The 19,685-nt window shown below is 33.8% G+C and overlaps 3 protein-coding genes across 4 annotated transcripts; 1 reads left to right on the forward strand and 2 right to left on the reverse strand.

Annotated features, from left to right (window-relative positions):
* On the reverse strand, nt 90-3,751 carry LOC105163331 (NADH dehydrogenase [ubiquinone] flavoprotein 2, mitochondrial). 2 transcript variants are annotated; one of them, XM_011081645.2, is made up of 10 exons: nt 3,600-3,751; nt 3,494-3,526; nt 3,292-3,357; nt 2,089-2,205; nt 1,537-1,614; nt 1,332-1,437; nt 1,155-1,201; nt 692-769; nt 544-609; nt 90-464 (listed from the first exon to the last, which is right to left on the reverse strand). In XM_011081645.2, the coding sequence occupies exons 1-10, from the start codon at nt 3,660-3,662 to the stop codon at nt 357-359; spliced, it is 762 nt and encodes a 253-aa protein (XP_011079947.1). In that variant the 5' UTR covers nt 3,663-3,751; the 3' UTR covers nt 90-356. The 2 variants fall into 2 exon arrangements, with proteins under 2 accessions (XP_011079947.1, XP_020550277.1); XM_020694618.1 differs by lacking the exon at nt 2,089-2,205.
* Nucleotides 5,523-6,845, reverse strand: LOC105163333 (auxin-induced protein 22D-like). Its single transcript, XM_011081646.2, has 3 exons — nt 6,631-6,845; nt 6,307-6,515; nt 5,523-6,174 (listed from the first exon to the last, which is right to left on the reverse strand). Exons 1-3 carry the CDS (start codon nt 6,843-6,845, stop codon nt 6,002-6,004), a joined length of 597 nt encoding a protein of 198 aa, XP_011079948.1. The 3' UTR covers nt 5,523-6,001.
* On the forward strand, nt 16,331-18,670 carry LOC105163334 (auxin-induced protein AUX28-like). Its single transcript, XM_011081647.2, has 5 exons — nt 16,331-16,791; nt 16,977-17,206; nt 17,458-17,593; nt 17,707-17,768; nt 18,312-18,670. Exons 1-5 carry the CDS (start codon nt 16,523-16,525, stop codon nt 18,347-18,349), a joined length of 735 nt encoding a protein of 244 aa, XP_011079949.1. The 5' UTR covers nt 16,331-16,522; the 3' UTR covers nt 18,350-18,670.

Below are 19,685 nucleotides of genomic sequence, written 5' to 3' on the forward strand. Positions count from 1 at the left end.
TGTTAAACAAATCACCAGACAAAGTTACGTCTGTATGAATTGCACAAAGAGCGTTGTTATGCGATCTATGAATTGGATATAACCCAAAATTACCACACAAGCGAGGTTATTTTATACCCAGGATTTGCTAGTACAAGGTTTTCGAGGTCTATTTTGGTGGCAATAACATTATCACCTGATGTAAAAATGAACAACTCTCCGAAAAACTCCTTCCATATCATGACTGGCATAAAGAGCCAACAAAAACATGAAATCTTGAATTCATTCGGGTAATCAACAGCTTACATCCTACAGATGCTCCGAGCTTCCAACAATTTTTCATCATTATTAGGAACAATGAGGGAAAATCAACTTATTTAGCAAGCATCAAGATCCCGGCATGGAGGAGCCTTAGGCTCGCCTAACAATGTACTGTTCCCACCTTCTGGTCCTGAGTTGATGCGTTGAGGATTTTGTGTGCCACGCTGAAAAGAAAAATCATATGAGAAAAAATGGCAAATCATTCTATTAACAACCTTAATATCGCAAGCAGATTTGTCTTACCGGTGGTTTCTCCCCTCTTCTCAGAGCCTCAACAATCTCAACAACGCGCTTCGGGGTAACATCCTCCTGAAACAATCAAAAGAGACCCACGTCATTCTAAATCATAGTGTCATCGTTATCACGACACTGAAAAATGATGGTTACTTACATAATAGTTGTAGGTGTATCCTTCAGATCCATTGGAGTAGTCAGCAACTGTAATCATTGGAGCATTTACACAACATCCCTACGGAAGAGAACAACAGCTCAGGTCATATATCACCGAATAAACATCAATAGCATTTATTTCAGTGATCTTATGTCTTTTACATTGGCATTCGAGGTACCCCAGAAGTTACACATGCTCAAAAGATTTAAAAGGAAAAATTCCTAGTGCAATTGACACTTGAGATGAAGCACAGTAGAAGTATGCCGTCTGCTATATAGCGATACACTTAATGAATCTATTTCATGTTGTGAAGAAATAAACCAAAAGCTGTTCCTTGGGTAAATTGAGACCCCCAAGTCCAAGAACGTATTCCTTGCATCCATAAGCAGATCAATGAGAGAGGAGCAAAAGCACACAAAACAAAGAAAGTTTTTCTAGAAAGATAATTTGTAGGACAACTCACCATACATTCCATTTCTCCAACAGAAAACAGGCCATCTTTAGTTACTTCTGCAAAATGCAAGCATAATATTTCAGATTACAAACAAAAACAGGCATTGGCAAGATTCCACTTTCAGAACACACATAACTGTTCCAAAGAAAAGAAATAAGAATTATAAAAATGTCATACAGCACCTACCATTGCGCTTTACTCCTAGGTGTTTCAGTAATGCGTCTTCAATTTCTCTAGAACCACGTATCATGCAAGGTGTGGTGCCACAAACCAAAAGGTGGTATTTACCAACCTTTAGTTGCCAACATGTAACTTAACCAATCAGAAATTCGTGCAAACACAACTAGCAAATCTTACAAGTTATCATATCTGAAGAAGCAAAATAACTTACCTTCGTTCTATTGAACATCGAGTAGAAAGTTGCAACCTCATATACGCGGATGGGAGCAACTTCAATTATCTTAGCAACCTTTAATGACAGAAAAAATAAATGAGCACTTCCATACAACTGGTGAATAATTTGGTTTCATTATATTTATCAAACATCACAAAAATCAAATGGAAGGATCAAGTAACACATTGCTATCCTACCAAAATCATCAGATTAATCATTAGACATCAAACTATAGATACCAAAAACACATGAAACATTAGTCATTTCAAGATGACTGATGCACCAGGCTTGCATGAAAATACTAATTTCTTCTTAAGCAAGGTGTTCAGATAAAGTGACCAGGGCCCATACCAACCATTATTGACAAGAAGACACAAAAATAATAAATGAGGCTACCAAGGAGATCGGCAAGCAAATTCATTTTGCCAGGTCTGATTATTGTGAATCTTTAGAGATAGGTAGGAGAGTTAAGGCAAACACTAATCGGACTTTGATGCACTAACAAGTGTATCCAACAGAAGGCATCAGTAATTACTGATGTTAACATACGTGATCCATCGCTGAAACTGGGAGCCAACCTCCATGTTGCTGTTGTGCAAGATCAAGCAAAGGAATCACAGCAGATTGCTTATAGTTGGATGGATAGTGAGAGATTATCTCCTTTACCTGTGCAAAATGAAATACTTGTAATTTTCTTTTGTTCAAAATTTCAAAGGATTTAACAAGGACCATTCACAAGTTTATTCAGCAAAATAATGTTACTTGCACATTGCATAGCTTGCACTCAGTTTTTCTAAAAACAGTGAAATCCCGTATAATGACAGAGATCTCAGGGTCCATCTCTCACAAAACATAATGTCTGAAGTTTTAAGGCCAGGAGCTACAAGGGAACAATAACCTCATTTTACAGGCTGTGTTAGGCATTGGCCATCAGATGCAGCACACAACAATTATCATTCATACAAGACTCTAGCATGTAACATAATTTGTTTCTAATTTGAAATATTATACTTCATGATATTAACTTTCTGCAGCCCCAATAGATAGGTTATAATTTCTTGGTCTAGTCATACACCAACAAGACTCTGGACATATTCGAATTGGCACCAAATATAGAGGAACTCACCACTAAACGATTGAGGAATATCACACACTACAACACCTTGTTCTTCTTGAAATAGTGCAAAGCAAAATAGTTGGCCATTAACATGAGTTTCCTCGCATATCAGAGTGATAATTAACTGAAAAAGACTTCAACAAGGTAGCACCTAAAACTAGCATGTCACATATAAAAAGAGAGAAGAAGAAAAGATGGTTGGCACTCTTAATTTGCCTAGAAACGGGAACTGAGACAATTAGGCCAATAAGAAGGGCTGGAGCTGATAGTGTTTCCAAATAGCGAACACATAATAAACCAGAACATATTGACTTATAGAAATACAATTAATAGCACAGGAACATAAAAGTAGGGTCAGAAAAAATGCGTTCTTCCTCTAACTGATTCTGAACGTTCCCTCTTTAATTAGGTTTTTTCTGGCAGTTACAGAATCCAAAACAAACCAAGGTCAATTACAAGTCTCCTCGGCAAACACCATTTCTCCTTACACCAAGGCTAATAAACAGTAAACGGTACTATATCCAGTGAAGCAGCAGGCTTATACGACGGCTAAAAAATTCAATTACGGGCATTGAAATTGGAAACAGACGAATCAGAATTCTTCAATAAGTAAAAATGATGAGTATACCACTAACCTTTTCTTTGTTCGCATCAGTAAATTCCCATGGAAGGTCTGGATTATTATCCGGACTATCAATATGCTGCATTTCAGAAACTCGTAAATCAAATAAAACAAAGTGAAAGGAAAATAATTATGCTAATACAATAAAGAGACGCAAATCTCATCCAGAAAGGACAACCACACAAAAATAAAAGAAAAATCGATCGTCGACTCACATAGTTGAGCGCAGTCGAGAACGATCGCGACGCCTGCATAAAACACCATTTGAATCAAACCAGAAAAGAGCAAAAGAAAAAACCTCGAAATTGGAGAAACAAAAACCTGAGGAAGCTGGCGGAAAGCTTGACGGATCTCAAGCAGGCGTTGAGAGGCACGGGCCAGCATTTTCCGTTTAAATCTTAACGACTGTAAGCTCTATTAGGTGGAAGACTGACGAGGATGGAGATTGGGGGGGGGTGTGGGGGGGGGGGGGGGGGGGGGGAGGATACAAATCGAGGTTTCAGCTCTCACCTTTGCACTAACATTAACGGGGTGTGAAGTACGCCTACTGCCTACACTCGCTTCGTAAATGGACGCGTGTTTTACACAAGACCACAATTTTGTTCGGCCCACCTCATTTTTTGGGCTTTCCCCTATTAATGGACCCGACCCATTAATGGTTACATCCAATTCCTTGCCCAACGACACCAATTCAAATACGGATGTTAACCGAGTCCGAAATGTTCTATTCATCCATAGTCCGTGTCTGTGGCCCGCCACAAAACGGGTCGCCCCCCAATTCCATGGAATTTAAGAATAATATATAATATAGAAAATCATTGTTTGTTTTAATATTTTATTTTTTTAATAAGAAACAATATTATCATATTATAGTTAAATCATATAATAAAAAGAAAATATATCAAACAGTTATTGTAATAAATCCACTTGACTTTATCATGTAATTTATATGTTATATTTAAATTCAAATGGATATTGTATGTGATGGTGTATGGTTTTTTCTCTTTACTACAGAATATATATTTTCATGATTTTCGCATTTTTCATGAAATTCGTTGCAAAAGTCCGTTGCTATGAGTCAAATTAATGGTTCTGATTATGAGTTGGATGATAGCTTTTTTATTTTTTTTTAACACCTGAAGGTGGGGGAAGCTTTTCGGGATCCCTGTCCCTTTTTCATTGAAATTTAACTAACAGCCATCACTACATCATTACTACAATAAAATCATAACCGGATGAGTACTACTCCTTTACATTGTAACAATTTCTTCTAGTGATACACAAAAGTTGCTCCTTTGTTTCATCACTCGATTTTTCTCCTCTGAATTCTTGAGCAGGTAATCCGGTTGCTCGTTCATAGGGAATTGATTTCTGGGCAGTCTGGTCGAATGATAGCTTACTTCTATCGGATTGAATTCTATTCTTTTTTTTATATTTTTATTTTAATTAATATATATATATATATATTACTTGTTATAAATTTGAAATAAAATAATCTTTGTGTATACGATTTATATATATATATTTTATGTATATGTTGTTACAAGGACAAAAAAGTAATATATATAAGTCATACAATAAATATACACAACCTATCGTACTATATAATTTCCAACACCACCGTAAATAAATAAAATATTTTTTTTATATCATGTGAATATTCATTGATTTGACTACACACAATCTACTCCCTCTCAAAAAAATCTCTCTATAAATTCATGTGTGGAGGGCAAAATTTTCTTTGCATCCCTTAACCTGAGCGAGATCGTACTATGGGCTGGCTGAGATTTTGACTATGGAACAAATTGAATGATAGATAGACATAATGCAACATCTATATAATCTAATATACCATATGATAATCAGCTGGAAATTGAGTTTTAAAATTAATTAAGAATGTCAAAAGTTACTATTTCTTTGGACAAAAAGATCAATTCTGATTTTTTATTTCAAGTTAGTAGTGCATGTTACATCTTTTTATTTCATTAAATAATATGGTGCGTATAATACGCCATATATCATATAAATTCTTTAAATATATCAAAATTTAAAATTGTCTTAAATTAATTATATCCCATGAATGTTGCAATATTTTCCCCCGTGATACCCCAGAATTTCTGGATGTAAAAGATCAATTAATATTACATGAATTTTGGAAAATACAACAAGTTTTAATTATTTTACATCAAATGCAGTATAATTTATGTATAATTTCAAAAGATAAATTTCAATTAAATAGCTAAGTGCAACATTAATATTTGATATATATATACCCAATGGTTTACAATTTAAATTGATCTATTTCAGCCATTCCCAACCTTAAAAAATGGCTTTCCTTTTCCAGTAATTAGTATGGTATAAATGTTGTAGTATACGTATACTCTGTAAATACATTACAAATTCAAAACAAAAAGAAGTGATGAGGAAAACAACATCATCAAGTTCTCTAACATCTCTGTACACATGCATGATGTTAATTAAAACCCTTTCTCCTCCTGTGTAGACGTTTCTCTTGCAGGAAACCTAAGAAAAACACTGATCATGATCAAGAGGCCCAAGAATCACACCCATGAATAATTCTGATGCCTCGTATCTCACAGCTTGTGTCGACTGTCTGAATATCTAACTGAAGAACCCTAATTAGCCCATCAAGAGTTGCTCATCATCATCCTCTTCCTTGTGCATGAAATTCGAACAAGACCTCGTTTGGTTGTATCTATAGCCTATAGGCAAGCCAAGCCTTTAGCTTCCGAGCCTTTCATGATTCTCAGCCTTCTGCAAGAAGTAACAAACATGTCCCATGGAACATCTCCCACAAGCATCCAGTCACCATCCTTGTCTTCGTACGTTGGTGCGTATTCAGATCCATTGTAACCTTCTCTCTCTGAGTACACCCCTGTAATACACATTACCAAAAACCCTTGTTAAATCCCTTTTGTTTTAATTTCTTGAAAATTAAAATATTAATTAATTAATTATGTATTTTTGAATTTTAGTTTCTGAAATTTTGGGTAATTTAATTTCTTACCTATGGTGCACTTGAACATGTTCTCCAAGGCCTTGAGTAGATCCAAGTAGTTCTTATAGAACTTGAGGTCAATCTTCCTCAAATATGGAGCTCCATCCATGCTCACTTTCACAAACATCCCGGATCCAGTATCCGATTCGGGCTTTTTCTGCTGCTCCAGAACGTTTTTCCGGTAATTCCGAACCGGTGGCCATCCAACCACTTGTGCTCTGAATTAGCAAACAAAACATCTCAGATCAGCAATCTGTATACGTATCTAATATATATATATATAAACTGTGTTATTTTGTGGCAGATAGTAGTATAAAGTTGAATTTAACTTACTTTGGAGCCGGGGCTCCGGATTCTTGCTGTTGACCCGTTTGGCGAGCCCCGTCCATTTCTGAACAGGAGCGCTTGTTGTTCTTGATGAGTTGAGAAGAAGAAGAAGAAGAAGACTGCTGGTGGTCGGGTTCATTATCCGTTCCGGGCAACCCTAATCTCAACTCAGTTGCCTTGAGATTCAGATCATTCTCGAACGCTGCTGCTGATCTTTCCATTTCGGATTCACTAATTCGGATCCCTTAGTACAACCCGAAACTTGTATTATGGTACAAAACAAAGAATTCCTTGTGTATTTGGATCTGCAGAGGAGTAGTGAATTTGATTGGAAGTTGGAAGTTGTGAATGAGTTGTGGGAAATGCCCACAAAGTTTTATAGGACGGGTAGGGGTTGAGACACGGTGCGGGCAGTTTATTGCCCGTGTGCATGAATTTCATGACAATTGAAGGGGATGGGCCCACGCGTTTCACCTCAACACGCGCTGGTGAATGGCCACCAACATGTGCGCGTGGGCGGGACGGAGCGTGTGGCGGGGATGGTCAGGTGTGGGGACAAGGATTTGTAATGAGAGATACAGATGTTGGGGAAAAGAGCGGCAAATTTTAATCTAATTTGATGGGGAAGGGAACAGAGGTGGGACAGCGACAGCTGCCGTTATTGAAAGCTGTGGACCGGGAGATGGACGGCTGCGATGAGTTCTCCACGGCTGGTGGAAAGGATGAATTAAGGAGCGTTGGATTTCATTGAGTCTTGTTAATTTACTTAAAAATTTAGGAGTGATATTTACTTTTAATATTTATAATTTCATGTAATCTAATTATAATTAAAAAAATTCTCCACACTCACAAATAATAATTGATAACAACGCTGCACTAACTAATTTTTAAATATAACTATTATATTTTTAATTAAATAATTTCAAATTTTTATTATAATTATTTTTTTCTTTTAATATGTCAATAATACTTTAAATATATTTCTTTTCTTAAATATGATTTATTAATTTCTATATTTTACTTATACACACGTAAGAATAATATGCCATGACTTCTTTTTTTATTTTAAAATAAAGAATGCATTTTTTTTTAAAAAACAGAAAAGAGTATAATGAAATTAAAAATAATATAAATTTATAAGAGTCATTTTAATTTTAGAAAAACTCTATACATAAAAGGAACAAATTTAAAGTGAGGGAATACATTTTGAAAAGTAAATATTCCTTTTTATTAATTGAAGAATATAAAATTAATAAGAAAAAATAGGGTGGAGAGCAGAGCATGTGAAGGTGGGACCCGGGGTGTCGGTTGATGAGTTGGGTATGGGCATGGGCATGTGGGTTTTGATGGAGCGGGCCCAATTGGAAAATGGTTTTGGGCCCTCTGATATATGTGTGAATGGAACGGAAGGAGGGTGCATGGACATGTGGGATGGCATGTGAATATGGGAATCATCAACTCAAATATTCAATCTTGACCCTTCATTCCCTCCTACCTTCACGGACGGGGATTATCTCCTGCCCAGAAATTAAATGAATCTCCTCATTAATGATTATTAAATCAAAGTTATTATTTAAAAATTAGATATACTTCTAATTGACTTTAATTTTGATATCCCTGAAATTATGTATGGATATTAAAAATTATTGTACACTAATAATGAGTCTCATGAGACCTGGAAATTATGTCGTTAGATGTCCCGCACCACAGCAGCAAATTACGCCCATTTTGTCGCACCACTTTATTTAATTAAAAACACTCATATTTTTTCTTCTTTATTAAAGTATTGAAGATAAACAAACTTTTTTTTTTTGGTAAATGTAAGTTTCTAATAAAACAAGATCGTACAGTATAACAGTGCTCAACTGATGATTTCTCTCTCGACAGGCCAAGGGATACGCCATAATCTATATAACGCACATGAAGATAGACAAACTTTCTCTTTTTCTCCTTTTTTTTTATCTTGTAATAATTTTATCCAGCTACAAATATAAAAAAAAAAATACACAAAATGTGGTTTCATTATTCAGTTCAAATTTTCTATTATAAATTGCAATTGTGTGTATAACCTTTTATATATAATATGTGTAAAAGGCTTATTTCTTTAATTTACACTCTAAAGAAAATCTTGAACGGCCCAACTCAAGAGAATCTACGTGTTTTGTAAATGCATTAAAACGGGTCGGTTTAATCCGATCTGATAATCTGCAATCTGGACCGTCATTTGTTCCAACCTTATTATTACATTATAGACCATTCCCCTAACTTGGTTGTTATAGTGTTTTTGTTGGGCGGACTATCCAGATCACTTTAATGCTAGTAATGTAATTTGTTGCTCTAATCTTACGACCATTCTCTTAATTTTGACCCTTCAAAGTATTTTTGTTCTTTAGACGAGTATTTTGATTCCAAGTTTATTTCTTACGAATGGATTCAAGAGTATTATATCCGACCAACCGATCTCATCAATATTTCTAAATATATAAATAATGTGAGTTTTTTATAAAATTATGGTGAACATATAAAATATAGTATTAATTTGAAATTAAAAGTAGCAAGTGTTTTTCTTTTCTGGTATGTGATGAGAGGCCCGCTGTCTAAATTTTGTGCTGTCTTAAAAAGGAGAAAACTCATCGAAAAATCATACCAAACAAACAATGAGGGCCCACTTTACTTTTGGCCTTTGCCTTTTGCGGATCAGTGTAGAGAATCCTATGCCCTCGCCAATTTTGTTTTTGTTTTTTTTTTTTTTAAATGTAAAAGGATAGGCTGATAGCTCGTGCGGACACTGGGTTAACTGTTTTATCCGTGTTAGGACCTAATGCCAACAAACAGTTAGTGTGTGTGTTTTCTAAAACATGTCCAGATATTGTCCGATTTGATTATTGAAATTTCGAAAACACATTGTAAATTAGTGATCCTCCAAATTCATACTACACTTGTATAAAATAACGAGCTCTGCATTTCGATAATATTTAAATAAAAAAAATTATAGTTGAATTGCATATATACCACCATACGTACAATTAAGAAATAACTACACTATCCTCTCTTAAAATGTGGTATAATTACATGAAAATTACTTACGATTTTGTTCATCTAAAAAGTAAATCACTTCATCAGACAAATTTCACTTAATTTTCTAATATTAATAAAAAATTAAATAAAAAATTATTTATCCCGGTTGAGTTACTACAAACTCATTACAAGTTAAGTAAATCTTTTTATAACCAAATTAACTCTTATATAACTTCACACACGAATGTATTTAAAGAGTCCCATCTTTATTTTTATTAAAAAAAAAGTAAAATTTTAATTAAAAAAAGATTTGTTTATCCTAAGCATCATTAATTAGCCAAAACTGATACATAGGATTCTTCATCATTACATGTAAGAACAGTGTTATGTACATATGATTATGATGATAATAGGACTAAATTCAAAGTCATAAACCTTGGGCTGTGTGATTAATTACACACAGTGTCTAATTATGCTGTGAATTGGGTGGAGTCATTAACACATGCAATTATGCTTCTGAATTTGTGATTAATACGGTCGGTTCATTGAATTTGATAATAACCCTTTCTGAAGTATTTTACCCTGTATTATTCCTGATGTCAAAAAACCCTTTATAATAATTTGATAACCAGGACATTCTATCGCAAGAAAAAAGATGTGATAGCTTTTATATTGACTATAATTTTGTAATTGATCTAGCTATAAGTGATCGGGCTAATTCATTTCGAATTATTTGGCGAAATTACACTTTTAGTCTCATAGGATAGGAGGTTCAATATTTTTAGCCCTCTGCTTTATGAGATTTTTAAAATGATCTCAAAATTGAGAAATTCGATACATTTAGTCTTATGCTATACGAGATTTTCATAATGGTCTTAAATATAAAAAACTCGATACATTTAGTCTCATAAATTCCGTAAATGTATTGAGTTTTCTAATTTTAGAATTATTTTTCTTATACTATGAAACTAAAAGTGTATATTTGCCGAATTATTCTCATATTTTTTTTATAATCCCTAAATTTTTTGTTGTACCATCATTAATAGTTTTTTGTTTGTCTATTTCTCTAAAGAGTAATTTGATTTGAAATTATTGAGAAAAGAAAAATGAAAAACAATTAATTTAAGGAATTTAAATTGACTCTTTTCTCCATTCCTAGTGGTGTGCCCGATCTAACTTTCATACGTGCAAGTTAGCAGGGGAAAGGGACACATTTTCCTTAGTGGTACGGCAGCAGGCAATGAATGCTGAAAGAGAGGATTTGTCCTCACTTTATTCCCTCTTAAATCAACTTTTATCTACTACACCTAACTTTCATAAATTCCCTCAATTTTTTTTTCCATATTATGAATGAAAATATTTCTTGTTTTCTAAATTATCAAAATAAAAAATATCAACGTAAAATATTTTAATATGAAAATATATTTTAACTCGATTCGAATTTAGTTACACTTATATGTCAACTGAATTATATTTGTCATATAAGAAATCTGGTAATACTTGATTGGACGATCGCGACAACTCTGATTCGAACTAGAATTTGCAGACAATGTTAAAATATGGAGTCTATCCTAATATTACATTCGGACCCAACGATCATTGCCAGATGTAAATTTGTAGTTCTTCAACATTTACAAGTACAGTAGTACACATAGTAAACGACTGACCTTTTATTGTAATGCATTTGAAACAATACTAAAAATATATTAATATTCATACATGGATGGAGTTTAAACCTATGATCGATACTCTGCTTATTTATGTGGTGATGGATGTTAGGGACACAGGCAGTAATTAAGACAAGGAAATGGTATGAGTATGTTGGTGATCCATATTTCTGTCAACGTATGTAATTAAATCAACTAGGGAACTGGAACGACACAGTTTCAATTGATGTCGAAGGGTGTACCTAAAATAGCAAGCACCAATAGTATTTGTGAACGTCCATATGACCTACATTTTCTGGAAAAATTCACGCATTAATTGAACATATATACATATATATATATATATATCAGAGATTAATATCACAGTTGATTAATGAGAATTTTAAGCCACAAAAAATTATGTAGTTATCACTTTGAACACGTCGTAAGTTACTGAGAACGTATCTCCGAGGGTGTTTGGTTAATTTTATTTGAAGAACTTTAAATTTTATAAAATATTATAAAAATTCAAAAAATTAAAAAGAAATTCTTAAAATATTTAAATAAATAAGATATTAAAGTGTTTGGCATTATAAACTTTTCATCTATTAGGTGTTTGGCCTTTGAGACTCTAAGGGATTAAGATGTTTGCTCATCTTCTAGTAATTATTAATTGATTACATATTGTAAAATAATAAAATTGGTGATGAAATATGTTATTTATATATAGGGTAAATTACAACGAACTCCTCTGAAATTTATTAATTATTTAAAATATTATAAATATTCTCTAAAACTAAGGATTGCTTAATAAATACCGATAGTGAAGCGAATTGGCAAGCATTGAGAGCATCCCAAGGTGGAAATGGAAACACCCCATTTGGGATTGGGACTTGGGAGTATGGGGTGGTACCCCACTTTGGTTTGCCAAGAAAACACATTCTTTCACCAAAATAACAACTCACACTCACCTACAACCCCCAAGTCAGATGTTGTCATCACGTTTTTATGTTGATCAACCCAACTCATACTTCCCACACCCACACAGTGGGTCCACTCCTTAATATCATTAGGTGATTTAGGAGTTTCAAACCTTTTGGGGCTTCTCCATCTCCTCCTCTTCCACTTTCTGCCCCTCCATACCCACCTCCCTTCAATAAATTTGCTATACCTGATTTTGCTCGATTCATAAGATTGAAATATCATAATTAAAAAGTTGTTAGTTTGAATTTCAAGAACGTTGTTGTTTTTTAATATATTCGTTGATTTGAATTACTTATGTTTTGAATCAATATTTGAATTTGAATGTGTTGAATGATGTAATGAATTACATATTGTTAAGAAAACAAAGAGAGCAAGAAAATCAAGTTAAAGTAAATTATACGGTGAAAATGCCTGATTTTTAGGAATATTCGGCTCTAGAAATATATTTGGACGAGCCCACAAGATTCAACTACGTACACGAATTTACTAATATGTTTTATCTTTATATCAATTTGAGTATATAATTATATGATAAGTTTATTAATATGTTTTTTCTTTGTTGGCCCATAATTATTCATATAAATGGTAAAAAAATTGGGTTTGGGTTCAGAAACTGGAACATAGGAAAAATTTTAATTCAAATTAAATTTGGTTGAATTAAATTAATCACATAATAAATGTGATATACTTGTTATGTAATTGGTCATTTTTTTTTAAATTATACACCAATCACACTGCAAGTATATTATATTTATCATATAAGTGATTCAAGTCCAACCAAACCTGATTTAAAATTAAAATTTTTGAAAAAGATAGAGTGGCATGGTGGGGATGCTCCTAGGTTCAAAGAATGGAGGAGGCATAGCATTAAATTGGAGATGAGTACACACGTGTGAGTTATTAAATGTTGATGGGGAGATGTGGGCCTGACCACACGTGGGTTTTAGGCTTAGACTTGGACTTTTGGGCTAGTTTATGGGCCCATTTACCCGGCACAAAAAGGCCCTACTCTACTCTCACTGCCTCCCATGTCCATCTTTGGGCCTTACCCTCGACGTGGACTATCCTCTCACCGTTAATTAAACTATTTTTTATTTAAATTTTGTCAAACGTTAAGTTCAAATATTGAAACCTTTGAAAATATTAAAATCGGTAAATTACAACTACATCCCTTTAAATTTAAAATAATTATATATATATTTTTATTATTTAGAAAATAATAAATATTCCCTCTGAATTAATATCTGTCTAACAACAAGCATATCTCGCCAGCATCCATATTTTTTCATTTAATTTTTATGGTAAATTAATCAAATGGTCCTATTTTTTAAAATATTTTTACGAATTAATATGGAGTTTTTATTTTATCTATTCTATATTTTTGTAAAATATTCTCTTCTATTTTTTATATTCAATAAAGTTTAAAGAGTAATTTTTACTTAGGAGCTATCTAATTTATTTTATTTTAAAAAATATTTTTTAATTTTTTAAACAATAAAAAATTATTTATAATAAAGTCAGATTTGAAAGGAAGTATGTAATTTACCGTATTAAAAAAGCGACTTAGCTTTTGCTTCATTTATTGCGCATGTGTGTGTAGAATGAGACATTTTGTTGACATTCGACACGTGATATGATTGGGCCCAAAGACCTTACATCAAGAATTGACGCACAAACTGGGTTTGTAAAAGAAACAAGGCCCAATTGGTTGGAAATATTTTGTCTCGACCAATTATAGTCGGATCGACTAATCACATAACAAGTGCTATTATATCATATTATTTATATAACAAGTATAATTCATTTATCATATAATGAGTATGGGTTCAAGTTCGATGAAACCCGTGTTTCAAAACGCGAAAGTACATAACCGACATGTTAAATTCATGCTACACTCGGTGCTTTGTGCACCCATCGTCTGGACGATTTACACACAACTTTCGGTATTTAAAAGTGGGATTAGTGTAAATCGTTCGACTATCGACGTACAGTATTTATAAAATGAAAAACACATGATTTTATATTTAAAAATGGGGGTAGTTTTGTTGAAATAATAAGGAATGAATTTTATGTAGGTAAGTGTGTGTATAGGCTTGAGAAGATGAAGAATAATGGATGGAGTTGATTTTGATTAATGATTAATAAGGTATGTAGGAAATGCAATGAAGGGCATGGTTGTAGCATGTCGCCCACTGTATTTATAACCTTGTCTTCTGCCCTCTGACCAAAACAATCATATTTTAAATCACCGTCCAATGAATAGTGAAAACATCAATCATCTTATGATGGATTTATGATTGGCCTATCATGATGCATCACTCACCCCTTCAAATCATCTTATAATTGCTCCTCTTACTAAGAGAATATATTCACTATATATATATATATATATAAATTTAATGATATATATTTTTAATACAAATTAAATGTGAAAATCTCTAATATTGTGTTATGGAATGTTAATAATGGAATTTATATTGTGTTGATATGTGGTATAAGTTTTCACGTTCAATGTATATTACTTATTTGGTATGATTAAATTGAAATTCGGCTTAATTTTCTCATATTTTTTAGTGAAAAATTAAAAAGTTGATACTTGATTTTACATTGCATGAATATTGTATTTAATTATAATTGAGCTCGATAAATTGAAATTTTAAATTTTCATGAACATTCATTATAATGTTAATATTTAAATAATAAAATCATTATATAACCATCACAAAATAGAAAAATTAATTTTCTCTAAATTCTCCATTCCTCTACATTGAGAAGAAAATAGTGTACTTAATGTGGAAAGGAATAGAAATAGAGGGACTAAATTGCAAAAACAAAAAAGTAAAATAAATGAAGAAATAGGAGGGGGGGATGGGATGGCCTGCTGCGGCGCACATGGAATAGGGTTTGACTCTAAGGTGACATCCCGCCAACAGATTCACATGCCCACTTTAAGTGGGGCCCTCACCCATGAATCTTAGCACATGACTTATCCCCTTACATTTTGGGTCCCACTCCCTCTCAAGCTTTAGGTATACCTACAGCCTACATCCAATTTTTAGGTTTTCTTAGGCATCTTTCTCTATTCACAACCATTTCTTTCCAATTATATTTTTTTCTTCCCATATTATTACTATTATTAATAAATAAACTTAAAGAAAAAGAAATTTTTAAAAATTAGGCTGTAAAGGGATTTATAAATTATTTTGAAGAATATCAATCTAAGTATGATTTAATTCCGACGATTATCAATTAATAATTAATTAAGTGTAACGGCTAATCATATATAAAAATTTACGTCTCTGAAGTTTTTATCCAAAAATCATGCAGAATATTCAAAAATAATGAAATTATTTAAAAATTATAGATAAACTTAAATTTTACGAAAAAAATTTAACCCTCATTTTCTGCGTTTCCAATTGAATATTTTTTCCCAGTGAATATTATGCAATTTTGTGGTGTTGATTATTATTGAACCCTAACAAATAAATTTTTTTTATAATTAATTATGCAACAGTCGGGTCAAACTTAATTTAAAATGTGAATGGTTTTAATAAGGAGGTATAAAGAATTGTGGAAAAATAGAATAAAAAGAAAATGTAGAAAAATAGGGAGTGTGAAAGAGACAATGTTGTCTTTTAAGAAAAAGAAGGTGCTTGATCCAAAGTAGAAGCAATTTGGATCAGAGTTCAAGAAAAGTGAAGCTTTGGAGGCATCATTGGGGTTGGGGTGGGGGTGTAATAATTTATAGATTTATGGAGTATTAATATTTACAATGGTTGATTATGAAAATATTTTGGAGGCAAAGCTTAAAAGAAATGACTTTGGTAAAAAATCAAATAAACCCTAAAAAATTGAAATTAATTTAATTTGGGTAAAAATTGTGGCACAACACAGCAAACAAAATTAGGGCAAGTAATTATGGGAAAGTAAGCTAAGGTGAGGATGAGCATGTCAATGCGCATTCCAGCAAGATTGGATTTCCAGCTCATTGATTGATCCACGTGTCGGATTTTCCGTTAAAGACAAATTCCCACCCATCCGTATATTTATACCCCGTTTTGCCCAGACACACTCTTCCCCCCCTTTTTTCTACTTTCTCCGATACTATCATCCATTGTCATTTACTTCCCCTTTTCTACTCAATAATTCCATTCAGTTTGCCACTTTCTTCAGCGCTAGAGCAAGAGCTTGCGAGAATTCAGACGCAGTGGAGATATTCAGGAGGAGAAGAGCCGCGAATTGGAGCGAAAATGGTTGACACTATGCTGAATTACGAGGAAGGAAGGTGCAACAAGTTGGGGTTTGAAGAGACGGAGCTGAGGCTGGGATTGCCTGGTGCAGGAGAGAAGAGCAATGCCAATTACGGGAAGAGAGGGTATGAGGAAACTGTGGATTTGAAGCTGAATCTCTCCACTAAGGATGTGGGTAATTTGGATCAGAGTGATTTGAAGGAGAAGACTTTGAGCAAGGAGAAGAATCTTCTTCCTTGCCCTAATGATTCGGTTAAGCCGCCTGCTAAGTAAGTGTCCTCCTTCTTCGAGATCGGAGTGGAACTTTTCCTATGATTTTTGTGGTGAAATGAGATATTATTCCTCAATTGCGGAACCATATAATCTTTATTTCTACCTTAGATTTGTGAAGTAAAAAGAAAAAATTTGAAGAACGAAGAATTAATTATTTGTTTATGAAATGCGAATAATGTAGGGCACAGGTTGTGGGGTGGCCGCCGGTCCGGTCCTTCCGGAAAAATGTTATGGCGGTCCAGAAGGTTAGTGACTCGGAGGAGACCGAGAAGGGAAGTGGCGGCGCCGCTGCATTTGTGAAGGTGAGCATGGACGGCGCTCCCTACCTCCGCAAAGTTGACTTGAAGATGTACAAGAGTTACCAAGAACTCTCCGATGCCTTGGGCAAAATGTTCAGTTCCTTCACCATAGGTAAATGGCTAAACATTACCCTTTTTTTTCCTTTTCACAAACATTACATCTAATCCTGTCCAAACAAAAAGTAAAATTGGGTAAAAAAAAGAAAGCGATTTTCCTTTTCAGGCAACAGAATTGTTTACTCCAAATGGGTTGTAATAGACAAATTTCGGTATTGTTACCCGAATCTGATTTGATCATACGGTTTACATACTACGCATTTGTGGCAGTGGTTGACTATCGGGTGTTCGCATTTTGATTTTAAGGTAAATGTGACTCACAAGGAATGATGGATTTCATGAATGAGAGCAAGCTCATGGACCTTCTCAATGGCTCTGATTATGTGCCAACTTATGAGGACAAGGATGGGGATTGGATGCTCGTCGGTGACGTCCCTTGGGAGTAAGTAAACTGCTTGTAAAATTATTACCAACTAGAAAGGGATAACTCTAATTCGTCTCATAATTATGACAACTATGTCTTTATGGTACTCTTCTCTTTTGTATGTCAACTAGGATGTTCGTCGAGTCATGCAAGCGCCTACGCATAATGAAAGGAACAGAGGCAAAGGGACTTGGTTAGTATATATCTGAACCCAATTCTATATATATCTCCATCCACCTCTTTTCACTTCGTTAAAATTGTATATATTGCTGCAAATTCATAGGTTTTTTGCCTTGCTTTATTGAGTATACCAAACGACATAGATAATTCATTCATCCAATCTTATAGAATTACTTTTGGCCAAACAAGATATTAGATATCATCGATGTGAGACACGAAATAGTAGTAAAACTAAGAGAGTGACAGCATTGGCTAAATACAACCTCATTCCGACTGCTTGCGTTGTTGATTATACCTATTAATAGGATATAGGCAATATCAAGGAAATTTCTTATATAGATCAGACATTAAGATACCGAAAAATGTGAATCTCGTCACATAACCACAACGTAGATCTTGCTGCTTAGATTGTTCAATTTCACCATTAACTTTTTGCTTGCACAATACATACAAGAATATCCATTAGACCCCGATGTTTTCACATACATTGCACATCACTATCACAGTACATTTGTACGAATGAATTGAATGAGACATTGAATTTATGTCCTTTCAGCACCAAGAGCCATGGAGAAATGCAAGAGCAGAAGCTAAGGCAATGAAGTAAATTCGACCACAACCTGCTCCTTTGATCTTAGTGAGGTTGTACGAAAGAAACGACAATGGCACGAGATGGATCGAGCAGGATGCTGGATTGTGTCTGTACTATCTTTATATGGTTGCTTTGCTCTCTTGTAATATTAATAAGTAATGTCAAGAATTTTTAAGTGTCCTTTGTTACTATTACGCTTGTGTCTTTCAGACTTCTTCTCGTGTAGTTTGTTTAGTATATTCTTAATAATGTGCCCCAAATAATGTCAAGATACCCATTGACTTGTATATTAAAGTAATTTTGTGTGTGTTCCCTACTTAAAACTGTTAGTTCCTTTTGCATTACGACGGGATCAATTCTTTAATTGCTTGTTCTTGTTATGTAAGAAGCTAAGAATGAATATGTTGAATTTTTATACGGAAGCAGCGGTGCCATGTGCATAATTAATACTCAGTTAGAGCGAGCACTCCTGTCTACTCATTTTGGTTGGCTGGTTGGCTAATCAATTCACATGGAGTTAATGGGTTAGGAGAATGAAAAGATTCGATATAGGCCTCTCTTTTTGTATGTATATTTATTCTATTGTAAAAAAAGAAAGATCTTGTAGTGACAGCCACATTAATTTTCAAGAATAACAATTATATTCCTATCACAAATATGACACAATTACTTTCCTTTTTTTTTGTTTCTTTCTTTTTCTCTTTTTTTCTTGAATTCTAATTTATTGATTTATATATTTTATTCTTATAGTATACTTCAAAACGTACAGATTATTATTTTATGCACACGGACAAACATACTAGTATCTTCTAAAAACCTAATAGGCAAACCCACCAGCCAATTTTGGAATTGAGATCAATTTCGTAGTCATTCATGCAAGAAAACTTCCTCTTAATTAATCAGTTCCGCTCTAGCGGGATTCCGATGTTCACTAGACAAAATTTGAATCGTTTTGGGATTCAACAGGACAGATTTTCAGATCCTCCAAGAATGGATCATAGTGTTGAATGCTTTTCGGATCATGTGAAGACATTTGTGAAATCCCTGAAATCTGCTTTACAGCCCAGCACTACCCCCACAGAGGTGACAGGTTATTGAATTAAGTTACATGAACCAAGCAGTATCATAATTGAATATAAAGTCTCTTAGATAATTGGAGCCCCATGCATGTAGATTTCAAGGGACAACTTGGCATAATACATATCACCTAAAAGACATCAAGGTTCCAAGAAGCATCCACATGCAATGCACCTCTTTTTAAGAACAGCAAGTAAACAGTAGCAACGACATAGGAAACAGGAACATGGGTGGAGGGAAGCGAGGGGGGGGGGGGGGGAA

This window comes from Sesamum indicum, linkage group LG6 (assembly GCF_000512975.1).
Source record: "Sesamum indicum cultivar Zhongzhi No. 13 linkage group LG6, S_indicum_v1.0, whole genome shotgun sequence".
In the NCBI taxonomy this organism is placed as follows: Eukaryota; Viridiplantae; Streptophyta; class Magnoliopsida; order Lamiales; family Pedaliaceae; genus Sesamum; species Sesamum indicum.